Source organism: Phalaenopsis equestris, unplaced genomic scaffold, assembly GCF_001263595.1.
Source record: "Phalaenopsis equestris unplaced genomic scaffold, ASM126359v1 Scaffold000479, whole genome shotgun sequence".
Lineage (NCBI taxonomy): Eukaryota > Viridiplantae > Streptophyta > Magnoliopsida > Asparagales > Orchidaceae > Phalaenopsis > Phalaenopsis equestris.
This window is the reverse complement of record NW_018164920.1, coordinates 76,480-89,688: the sequence shown is the minus strand read 5'-3', so window position 1 is coordinate 89,688 and position 13,209 is coordinate 76,480. Positions and strand designations below refer to the sequence as shown.

Sequence of the window (13,209 nt, the reverse complement as noted above, 5' to 3'; positions counted from 1 at the left end):
GGTCCCTGGTAAGTCCTATAGAGAGGGCACGGTGAATAATCTAGACACTAATTATGACTTCATCGCAAGGGAAAAGGGATTTAAATATTTAAGATCTATCCAAAATTCAATCAATCTCATTAGATTTGATTTTTATTTAATTTAGTTAATTATAATTTTAGCGTAAATTAGTGGATTTAGGAAAACCAAACCTTTCAGAAAGTCCAAACTAAGACCTGATAGTAGTAGACTAGAATAGTCTAAGTGATTTCTTACCTCGCTTCTCTGTGGGATCGATAGTGGGGTCTTTAAAGAAAACCCTATATTACTTAAAACGAAGTGTGTAAACTATTTTCTAAATTTTATAACATTTTGATTTTGCACACTAGCCGCTAAATATCAATTTTGATAAGTTTTTTACCATCTTTTGGAAGCTAAATTACTGCGTAATTACGGGTTAGATCAAGTTTTTGACGTCGTTGTCAGGGACTTGACTTGAATTAGTGTGTAGCACTAAGATCGTATCAATGCATAGAAGAAAATTTAGATAACTTCCACAGAATAAAAGTCAAGAATACAGGCATTAGATTATTACATGAATTTTTTATAATGAAATATGAAAAACTAGCATATGTTGTCTTCATTTCCTTGAGTTATTGTAATTTTAGAAGCGTGATTACTCTACTGGGTTATCATTAGATAACACATTATGTTGTTTTAATATTTTTTTTCATGTTTTAAGCTTTTGAATAATATAAATAAAATAAGAACCAATATGTATAAAAGTCGAGTTCAATAATAAAAAATGCAAATATCTAATCGTTAATTAAGTTACTTTTTTAATGGTTATTTTCAATTTATATGCGGATATTAAACTATTAGTGATAAAAATAGAATAATAGAAAATTAAAATCCATCGTCCGACCGTCTGTTCCCGTTTTGGTTATTTCAAAATCTCGGGATGGGTCGTGACAAAATAGGCTACATCCAAAGTTTGCAAAAAGACTTCTTAATTTCATTGATAGTGGCTTGATAGGCTCGACGTTCTCGTTTGAGTTTTTATTTACAATTCACAGGTTTACTATGAAGTTTCCAACATGTTTTCGTATGCCATGATTTTTTGCAATGCTTTCAGCACCATGATAGGGTTGGTGTAGCTCTTGTGATAGACAAAATTATATAAAGTCGTCTTAGATGGTTTGGTCACATTAAACGTCGACCATCTGATGATCCGATTAGGAGAGTAGATGTTTTAGATTCGACTTGTATTAAGAAAGGAAGAGGTAGACATAGGAAGACTTGGGCTTATTATATTAAAAATGATCTTAATTTACTAGAACTAAATGAAAATATGACACTATATAGGACGTAATGGAGAAAAAAGATTCATGTAGCTGACCCCACGTAGTGAGATTAAGGCTTTGTTGTTGTTGTTGTTGTTTCACCACCATGGGTAAGGCGAAGTAGTTTCAAAATTACTGAAACTATTATAAGTGGTAAAATTTCTTTGAACACCGGCCATCACTGACTTGTATGACATCATTAAAGGAGATAAGAAGATGGTACAAAACTAGGAGTGGCGCAAGTTAATTCGGTGCATAAGAGAGCAGCCAAGAGGAATAACTCCGTGTGAGGCAGACGATCTGTTTTGCACGCTGCAAGAAGAGTTCAAGATTGAATAGGTACTCTTGTACGCCGTGATCCCGTTGTTGGCTTCCTAGCTAGCTCGAATCAAGAGTATACCGCGAGGTTCAGTCATTTAGCCAATAGTTTCGGGTGAAATCGGGAGAGTGGAAGGGACAAAGTTGTTGTTCAGGATCACGAGCGATGACTTTGGATGAGAATTGAAATCGTTCATTGTTGCTTGTATGATCCATAAATCAAAGCTACCAATAGAGGTGCAGATCGGCGAATTTAAAACAACAGCAAGAGAGATGAAACCCTAAAAATCTTTGATACCATGTAATTTTTTTGAAAAGAAAAAAAAATAATCCTCTTCAATTTCGTAAGACTCGTTTACAAGACATGTAGCAGAGGAAGGCTACAAAATTAGGAAAGCCACAAAATCAGTCACAAAATCCGCATGCTTTAAAAATGGAAATAGAAATTACCAACAATAGATAATTCTAAAAGTAGAAACTATATAAAATATTAAATAATGAAAAAAGAAGTTACCGAAAGCAGAAATTTCTTAAATTCCGACAGACATAAACCTTAATCTTGAATACATTTGAGTTGACCTCACTTTTGGAGGAGGTCTAGTCTCTTCTTTTTGATAGCCTAGGTTCTAGACGTAGGACTTTCCTGTCGACTATTCCTATAAAACAAGCAAATGAGCCCTCCCCGTTAGAAATTTTGAGTTTTCTTTGCTCGACTTGACGTTTCGCATGGTAGTTTTTGACCTCTAGCACTCAGTAGGTGGGGCTACTGTGAGGGAGCTCAAGGAGAATCCCTATAGGACTGTTGGCCTTAGGAATGACTGTACGCGTTGATCTGGTGCCGTCGCACTCTGCACCATCCTGTCTAATTGAGCTCACACCGAAATTTTGACAGGATTCGGGTAGCGATGCGTTTTCGTCCCGATCGTCGACGAGGTTGCCTAAACGACTTCGGTGGACGAAACAGACTTCGCCGACGCGTCCGGAACGTCAATTTTGCCTAGGGGACGTTCATTTCACTACGAAGACATGTTTGGGGAAGGATACGCAATTAAATATTAATTATAATAATAAATGATATATTATTATTATTATTATTATTATTATAATTAATAATTTATAATCCCTTAAACCTAAATCTATCTCCCCCCCTTTTTTTATTTCTCGATCCTGTGGGCCTCAGCCCTAATTCGGCTCGTTCGGTTGCTTGGCCCGCTCCTTCCTGTGTCGTTGGAGTCTTGTTCCCGCGCTCGTCTAGCGCACGCGAGACGATCCTGCAGACAACCTATCCCCTTATCATTGTTGTGGATCTTATCCCCTACGAGGATCTCATCCCCTGCCTCTCTCGAGCCGCCCGTATGGGGCGTCTGCTCTCCTGGTTTCCTCGAGCCGTTTACGATCTTTCGATCGCTCCTTCTCCTTCTCCCGTTTATATTAAGCTCTACTTAAAGCATTTTAGTGGGCCGAAAAATCTCTGAGGGAGGGAAAACTCTGCCAAATTTCTTTCTCACTTTCTTCTTTAGTTCCTAGTGCTTGGGTTGGTTTCCTCTTGCTGTTGGAGAGGAGTTTAGGCTGTGAAGTATTTTTCCGAAATTTTTTTACTTTGGTTCTGCATTAAGGAGGTACCTTCTCTCCCCCATGTGCCTTGCTTGTTTTCGGTTTTCCCTCTGCCGAGCCCTTGAGCTTGGTGTTGTGGATGATATAACATGCTAGGGTGATATCACACTTATATTTTTGAAATATTTGTTACTCAAGCATCTAGAAATGGAAATGTGAGCATGTTCTAGGGGCCACTTATGGTTATTTGTTTGAATCGATAAAAGCAGAGCATGTTATTAGTTGCTTTCCACTTTTCTGCTTGAAATATTTGGAAGTATTATGGATGTAGCCTTGAAATGAAATTTGCTCCTCTGGAATACATGTTGGAATGCACTGGAAAGCTTTTTGTTACTATCACTTTTGCTTAAAATGAATACTAGAGAGTTCGCTTTACTTTTCATACATGTATGGGGCTCGGTTTAGCTCATGTGGCTTTCCCTTACTCGAAATGCATGCTATGAGAAAATTTATTTAATTTGGAAAGCTCTGTAACTTGTTTTAAGGGTTTGGTTTAGCTCCTCGTGAGGCATCTTCTCTGCTCAAATATATGTTAGAAATTGTTTCATGCTTGGAATAGTTAGGTTGGTAGCCCAAATATGTTCTCTATGTTGTTTTTCTTATTTAAGATGTATATTGGCTCCATATCTTGATGTTTTAAAGGCATGTAGGTTGTTCCTTGGCTTTGGATGACTCAGTTTTACCTTAAGGTGGCTGGAGTTATAATTTCTGTAGAGATTTGGCTTTTGGTTTTTGTTGAAGCTTTGTCCTAACTGCTCGAACTTTACTTCTGGGTCTTGAAGGATTCGGTTTGGCTTTGTTTGGGGGTTCGGTTTGCTGGCCTTAGCTCCTATCCGATAGCCTGTTTTTGGTGTTTGTTCCTGCCCCTACTCAAGAGTTGTGGGAGGGTGCGGTTTTATTTGCTTTAAACCCTGCTAAGGGCTCGATTTTGGCATTTTATGATCATTTTTGGCTTAAAAGCACGTACTGTGAAGAAATTTATTTTGATTTGGAAGAGTTCCATAACTATTCTTGTTTGAAACATGTGGTAGCCCTATATTTTGATATTTTGAGGGCATGAAGATGTTTCTAACCTTTATTGTGGCCTGGGTTTGAGCCTTGGTTGCGGCTCGGTTTTACTCTTATTGGGAGCTCGGTTTTGTCTCGTTCTGCCCCTACCCGAGAGGTAGTTTGGGTGTGGTTTTACTGGCTTTAGTTCCTACCCGAGAGTCTATGTTTGTGCTTTATATTTGTCCCTACTAGAAAGGCTTGGTGGTCGAGGGAGCGCGGTAAAATAGCTAATGGTATCTCCTTTGGTTGCCTGGGCTTTGAGCCTTAGTTGTTGGTTCCTTTTGTCGCTTTGGCCGAGAGCCTTAGCGGCTGTTAGTAGTGGTCCTTCCTGTTGGTTGCCTCGGCCGTGAGCTTTGACATCTTCTTCCTTTCCTTTTTGGTGGCCTTGGCCGTGAGCTTTAGCAGCTGCTCCTCGCTGCCCTGAACTGTGAGCCTTAGCAACTCCCATTCTTTCCTTGATCACCTAAACCGTGAGCCTTAGTAGTTGTCTCCCTTGTGGGTTGATTTGGCCGAGAGCCTGAGCTGCTGTTCATCTCTTTTATTGAGCCTGGCCGTGAGCATTTATGTGGTTTTAGCCGGATGATTTCATGCTTATTTGATATAAGGAGCTTTTAATTAAGTATGGAATTAAATGGCTTTAATGTTGGCATGATTTTGGAAGTATAAGTAGTTGTCGTACCTGGGTTACTTTCCTTTTGTTCGAGTTGTGAAGTTTGAAAGACTTTGAAATTTTATTTCGGGAGAGCATATGGTTGATATAAATTGAATTTATAAAGGATGTTTCAGGAGTTTGACATTGTAGTTGTGATATCATTTGAGCGCAGGCTTGGGTTTGTGTCGATGGGTAGCCAGTGGTGGAGCCACGTATACAGTTGTCACATTGACTTGGGCCCGTTTCGATTCGCCCGAGACAAGATTGGGAAGAGATACCCTCCAAATGAGAAAGTGATATCCTTTCGGATTGATTCAAGGATCTTGAGGCCTCCTTTTTCAGGTCTTTTCTTCATGAGTTTTGAGGGCTGATTCATCCTCATTCTCTTTGATGTTTTAGGTGGATCAGTGTCTCCTCTCTCTCACCTCATTTTTGTTCTTTTTTTCCTTGTTTCTTGGTTCGGTTTTCGATGCTTATGTCAGTTGCATAAGCATCCACGTATAGTCTTTATACGTATAACCTTTTGCTATGCGTGAAACCATCAAGCAATGTCGCAAGTAGTTCGATTTTGTTTTGAGGCTTAGGGCGGTGATGACAAAGATACACTGGTGATAGAGCAGAATGATGTTCCATCCTACAACTTCGGGACGCCCCCCCACGGACCCGGTGAACCGTAGGATCTCATATCATTCACCGACATAAGACAAGTCTAGTGGGAGTTGACCCGTATCTTCTTAGGTTGTCAGTGGTCCTACGCCCAACAACGTGATTGACTCGTGGACAACTACACTTTTCAAAATTGAAAAAAAACAAATTTGACAAGAACAGATACATATTTTTCTAAACAAAAATATATTTTTCGCTACAAATAAAATTGATACAACCTTCTTTTGTATGCCTGAAATCTATGTGCATGCTAAAAATATAAATTTTAAATATATTTTAAGCATTGGTTGTCCACCTGTGATTACCTGTTTGGGCTAAGGAGTACCCTCCTAAGTTAGGTTCGATAGGACACCATTCTAGTTCAGTGACGGGTTTTATATATCCGGGTGACCGAGTAACATTCCACGACCCTCGAGTACAAACATATATCTGAGCCTAGCCCCGACCCGAGTGCTTGCGGTCCCCTCTTTTCGGACTTTTTCATATGTTTTATTGAAATTTTTGGACAAAACACTCGTGGTCTTTTCTCCGAGATTTTCTTGAGGTTTTTGATGATTTTATTTGAATTGTTACCTGTTGATTTTCTCAAGCTTTTCGTCATGGATTATTTGTTGATTTTTCACGGGTTTTTCATCGTGGGTCATTTAACGTCCTTTCTCGATTTTATTTGAATTGTTACCTGTTGATTTTCTCAAGTTTTTTGTCATGGATTATTTGTTGATTTTTCACGAGTTTTTCATCTTGGGTCATTTAACGTCCTTTCTCGGGTTTTCTAGGTGACGTTTCTTTTCTTCCTTGCTCTCGTTTATATAATGCATTTCAACTTGTTTCCTCAATTTTTGTTATTTGTACTTGTTGCATCAGCTACACCTAAGGAACAACGGATCCCCCAGGCATGCAGGTTTGCTTTATGTTTACAGCATGTTACTTTCTTGTAATCACTTTTCTGCTGTACCGTCTACTTTTTATTTACACCGCATGTTGTACTATTCTCTTTACTGCATACTCTACTGCTTGTCTTGTGCTACATACTCTACTGTCATTTTATACACTGTACAACTTCAACCTGTTCCCCTAGAAAGTTTAAAGAACTACAATCATAGGACCATTTGATTTGACATCATAACCTGACACCCAAGAAAACAAGCTTGGAGCTAGCGCGGTGGGCAGCACGACCATCTTCAACATCTTCAACAGTAGAACTAGCGCGGTGGGCAGCACGACCATCTTCAACAGTAGAACATGTCTTCCCCATCCTTAGAATTAAACAACAATTATTAAACAACAATTCATAAAATTTCGAGGTTGTTTGCCTAGTGCAACATAAATTCTCAACTTTTTGTTAGACATTTGTACAGTTCTACTGTGCAATCTAAGCCCTAACTCGTTTTAAGATTCCTAGGTTGTCGTTCGTCACGACCTAAATCCTCATATCTTCCAGACTGTTTGTGTGATCGTTTCATACGAATGTAAGCCCTAATTAAATAAAATTGACAGGATGAAACACTTGAATAATTTCTCCTCGAAATTGAAGTCAAATCATAGGGTAGACTGGGAAGTCACCGAGGTTCTCATTCGGATCTGTGACATCCCCTAGTTCTTCCTCCTTTAGATTCTACAATAAATGTTTCAAGTTTGAACTATTCCCCTTTGCACACCTCTTTGTCCGATTTCGTTGAAAAATCCTATCCTTTTGATCTCCTTGAAGATAATTTTTCTTGATTTTTATCGAGAGTATTCTTAGGTGACTACGGTTGTCTAAGATGTAATTAACTATAGGGCCTTGTCCTTATAGGAAACTTTCCTAAACCCAGCTTAAAATAAACCCTATTTTTCATATTAAATAGGGGAATTTGTCAGCAAATAAAACGGTTTCGCAGACCAAACGGATATCATATCTTTCTTAGTTTATTTGATCGGGCTCACCCTCAAGTCTTGTGTTTATCCTTCGGGATAGATACAAGATTTGAGGTAAAACGCTCTTTCATTTAAATTATGAAAAATATGAGGTCAGTTTGATTTTCATTTTTTTTTAAACTTAAATCTATATGTAAATTAAACGTTCTTCCGAAGAGGGCGATGAGATTTCGATTTCGGTAACTGATAGCTTCCTACGGGCAACTCTCCCAACGTTTTTTTTTAGTGCCGACAACTTGCTATTCGAATGTGACGATCCTAGGTCCTTGCAACTAATGAATGAGCAGTCTATTTGGAATACCAATTTCATAACTTTGGTTTCCAGAAAACAGCCATTATTCAGTTTGAATACAGTTTTTTTTTTTGCTGGTTTTTGAAAATAGCAAATCTATAGTTTTCAAAAAAAAAAAAAAAAAAATCTTCAATACTCATAACAATTTCAAAAAATGTTTTCCCTACTACAATTCTATTTCTGATTTTACAGAGCCATAACCGCCCCAACAGCACAAAGCCTGATCCTCTTTCTTCTCCTCAAACTGCTGTTAAATTTTAGTAGGCAAAGAAATTTTACTACACAATTGGAGATTTCTGCGGAATACTTGACACAATTGGATACAGAAAACACTAATCCATAAATTGATAATTGCTAATAGTGTGGATATATTTTCTCGGACATGTTCTTGCAAAGGAAAGGTAATCATGCCATTTGAAATCAAATCTTCAGTATGAAAAGAAAAATAAAAAAAATATGTAACAAATTATTGAAGGGACAAATGTAAACAGACTATCTGAAATAAAGGCAAAACAAATGGAGGGCCGATGGCTGGGCATAGAAAAATGGTGTACCTTAAAAACCACACTATAGCTGCATTGATTCAGTATTTATTTTTTCTTATTGCCAGATATGAAACAATGAAGGATGCATCAGCTATGAGATGGACGGAAACTCACTCATTTATTTGTAAAGGAAGGCCATCCACTAATTCTATCTTCCAGAATCTTGTGTCAATTTCTTTGTCACTCTTATCCCTTGCTTCCTCCATAAAATATTTTGCCTGTATTTGACATGGATGTAAGAAATACACTCAAGTGAAAAATTCAATAATATCCATCAATTTTACTATAAATCTACAAATTCAATAACTAAATGCATTGAAAATATAACAGTTAGCTGCTAATTGGTACTTTCTAACAAGCACTCCATAATCAATGAAAAGTAACATCCAATACCTCTTTAAAGAAATAATGCAACAGTCAAGCTACAAAGGGATTATAACACAATTTGAGTATAATTACAATCTCCCAGCAACCGATATCTTTAGTTGGGCATTCATATGTCAGAAAATAAAAATGTTATGCATAACATTAAATTGAACAATATAAAGTCAAGGTTTTCAGATAAATGTTGATAAATAAAGGTTTCTGAATGGACATAGATATATAAGAATTTATATACGTAGAATTGTCCGTGTGTTGAATATACAAATAAAGTCCCGCAAGGAGAAAAGAAAGAGGAAGAGAAATATTTGTCCTCTAATCTGAATAGCAGCCAAGGAAAATAAATGTAAGTTCCCAATTAAATGCAATAAGTGCAAGGACAATCCACGCGACGATTCAAAAAAAATAAGAAACATAATCATATTAGTACCTCTCTTAATAAGAGACATTAATTTGTTTTCTCTCTCCATAATAATATGTTCTGCATAGGTAGTTATCATATTAGTACCTCTCTTAATTCAATGCCAATTCGAAGTTCCAAGGCAAGCAGGACTCATGTATTAACAAGAGATTGATTTCCTACTATATTGCATGAATACGTACACAGACAAGACACGATACGGATACAGGCACGTCTATTATTAAAAATATAGAACATGGACATGCATCAGACACCGTTATAACACTATCTATATATATATATATATATATATATATATATTAACCGAATGAATTTTATAAAATTCTACGCGTCGAATCGATATCAAACCTTCCCTCTCCGAATTCTCCCTCATGCGAGAAGCTATGCTCGGACACTGTAGCAAGCATAGCTACACAAATTGTAGGGAGCCACAAGTGGCAATTCAAGGCTCCAGGGAGAATACTGAGTAGGAAATCCTATTTCGCAATATTTGTGGCATTTCTTTCCTATCATACATTTCCATTTTTTGGTTTGTCACGAATTGAAGCCTTCCTCGTGATTTGCTGCTACTGTAGCTAGGGGTGAGCAATCATAAGGCTATTGAATCGAGAGCTAAGCTCTTCGGTAAGTCCATGTCATGAGTTGGAGAAAAGTTTAAGGGATAGGAGGAAAGGGGAAGAAAAATAGGAAGAATCGGAGAAAGGTTGACTATGCAGATATATCCTTTTGAGGTAAAAATTTGAAAATGAGATGCTTTGGGTTAAATCATAAGATAAACCAAGATTTCATAAAATCCTAAGAGTTTTGCAAATTTCAAGTTGTTTACACTAGGCAGCGAGCTCGAAGTGAGTCTAGGGAAACTCTTCGTAGGGTTGCTCTATCAATTCAGATGAAATAATATAGTGCTAACTTTAGCAAAATAACTATATAGATTTCCATGTTATTATGTGTTTGACACTATTGCTATAGTATTTTTTGTATATTATGGATGAAAACATGCATAAATTTTATAAAAACTTGAATTGTCGCTCACGATAACTATGATTTTAGTATGTCATGAACCTGATTAACATGCTTAAAAAATCATTGTTTGCAGGTATTCATTTACTTTGATTCATGCACATCATATTGAACTGCTTATGATGAATACTTGTTACAAGATTATAATTTAAGAAATGTCACAAATGATGTTATAAGTAGGCTACTACAAGAATCCTTGCAAGTATAGATGATATGGAACGATGATATGTCTGACTTTTAGTATTTAGATAGAGACGAAAATCTGAGAACTATTGGGATAAGATGGGATGGAACGTTGGGAACCGTTGGTATCAAAAGACTATTGATAAATACTATATTAAGAGGACTCAACCTTATCATAAACTAATGTAACATTCAGATTGAGCGACGATCTAATAATATGACATGACAAGGAAATAGTCAAAGCCTATAAAATTATAAGTAATATTTCTATGATTGATGACTCTTAAAAATATGCTTATAATTAGACATGAATGGATGAAATATATATTTTATAAAGCAGCCATAATTCATTTTATTACACGTCTTTTCTTTTACATGTTTTATATGATTATAGTATGTTGTAATATGTTGTGGACATGTACATGAGTTACATATGAACATGCACATTATTTTTTTTTGTCTATAAAATCATATTTTATCCTTGATTATTTCGCTTAACTTGTTATAGCTCACTCAATGTTGTTAACTTTCAGGAAATTGTAAGAAACATCGGGAATCAAATGTGACTTGTAAAACCTTTGTATTATAGATTTGAGAAATTGCACAGACTTTTGGGTAAATAATTATAGTATTTTAGATTTAGCAGGTCTGTACCCCCACACAGATATATATATACATATATATATATATATATATATATATTATATTATATTAGTGATGTGATTTTGCACGCTTCCGAGAATATGTGAATGACTTAGATGGAATGCATCATGTCTGTTTACAACGATTTAGTTATACTTTCATCACGCGCTAGCTCTTATTCTACATGTCAGGATGAATATGAGTGAGAATTTACTTTGACTGAATCGCCCACCTCGTCTCGTCACAGTTGATCCTTAAAGAGAGGTCATTTGAGGTATGCTATAAAATATTAAGAATAATAAAAAAGAGAAAAGAAAAAAAATAAAAACACTAAACTGTTAAAAACTAAGAGCTAATTTGACATCACTTTTATTTATTGTTTTAGTTGATATAATTTTTATACATTTCATTTTTTATTTTAAAAATAAATTAAGTTGTATTTAAAAATAAACAAAAATGTATAAAAATAAGCGTATATTATTTTATATTACATCAAAATTTAAGTGATCTTAATCACTTATTCATTAAAAGAATTAAATGGATCGATGGCTTCTTTCACACCAAATTATTATGTATTTACATATCTAACACCTAAATTTTTATTTTAATATGTATGCCACCCAAATTGTTCATATCACATCTAATATCCTAACACGTTCAATTCTAAAAAGTGAAATGCATATTTCATATATATGCAAGGAGACATGTAAAAATTGAAATTTAGGGCTTAGATATATAAATATATAAAAATTGATTGAAATGAATGTAAATCTTTTTTAAATTTTACATAAAAATATATATTTTTTAATTTTAACTTTAAAAAAAATTTCAAAAAATTTTAATTTATTAATTTAGGACATTCATGTCTGTTGACCTCGCTTTCGGTCGAGGTGTAGTTTTCCCCTCCTTAGTAGCCTAGGATCTAGCCGTAGGACCTTTCTATCGACTACTCCTAGAAAATTAGTGAAGGAGCCCTCCCCGTTAGCAATTCTGGACTTTTCTTCGCTCGACTTGACGTTCCATGTAGTAGGCTTGACCACTATTGCTTAGCAGGTAAGGCTACTCCGAAGGAACTCAGGGAGCATTCCTATAGGACTGACGGCCTTATGATTGATTCCACTCGTTGATTTGGCGCTGCTGCGCTCACCGCCGTCCTGTTTAATCGAATTTGAGCCGAAATTTTTGTAGGATTCGGACCGCGATGCGTTTTTAGCCTGATCGTCCACAAAGTTGGTCGAACGACTCCGGATGACGAAACAAACTGCGTCGAGGCGTCCGGAACGTCGATTTTGCTTAAGGAGGACGTTCGCTTCATTGCGACAGCGCGTCTTGGAAATAATACCTATTTAAGTGTTTATTATAATAATAAATAATATTTTATAATAATGCCTTAGCCCTAGGACGGCTCGCTCGGTCGCCCGGCATGCTCCTTCGTGCCGTTGGGGAGGTTTTGTTCCCGCGTTCGCCTCTCGCACACGGGACAGATCACGCAGGCGCCCATCCCTCATATCCTATCTTCTGCGATATGGGTTCGATCTCCTCTGTCGCAAATCGTATCCTCTGCGAGGATCTAATCATCCGCATCTCTCGATCCCTCTGTCGTATCTTCTTAATCATTCGTCTCCTTTGCCCTTAGTGTATAAGAGAGCTCCTCTGTGAAGCTTCCAAAAGGGGCCGAAAATCTTTCTAAGGGTTCTAAGGGAGAAAACTCTGCTCTTTTTCTTTCTCACTCACTTCTTTGATCTTCTGGTGCTTGAATCGGTTTTCTCCTGTTGTTGGGAGAGGAAGTGAAGTTCCGGAGTGCATTTAGAGTTTCTATGTTACTTTCATTTTGCTTCAAATATGTATCTTCTTCCCTCTCCCCCTATGCATTGTCTGTGTTCGACCCTGCTCTTTACCGAGCCCCTGTGCTTTATGTGTGCTCGTCCCTGTTCTCTGTCGAGCCCTGTTAGCATGCTAGAGTAGGGAGATTACTATTTGTCTCATTCCTAAACATGTTCTAACTTACTCTTTATATATTTGTTATGTGGGAATGACATTTAAAAGCTTGCTTTGTCGAGCCTCTGATGATGATTTCAGGGTATGGTTTAGTACTCTAGTTGCCACTATGCTTGTATTTGGAAATGTTGATCACTCAAAGCATGTGAAAGAAAAAAAAAAAGACATATATGTAAGAGTTTGAATTG

At 36.6% G+C, this 13,209-nt stretch overlaps 1 protein-coding gene across 2 annotated transcripts in view; it reads right to left on the bottom strand.

The window, feature by feature from the left end:
* Positions 1-13,209, bottom strand: part of LOC110028011 (ubiquitin-like-specific protease ESD4) — a 60,666-nt gene that overhangs the window by 3,895 nt on the left and 43,562 nt on the right. For both annotated transcript variants that reach the window (XM_020729700.1, XM_020729701.1), the window contains exon 7: positions 8,491-8,594. In XM_020729700.1, coding sequence (XP_020585359.1) covers positions 8,491-8,594 — 104 coding nt within the window. The remainder of the gene's footprint in view (positions 1-8,490; positions 8,595-13,209) is intronic.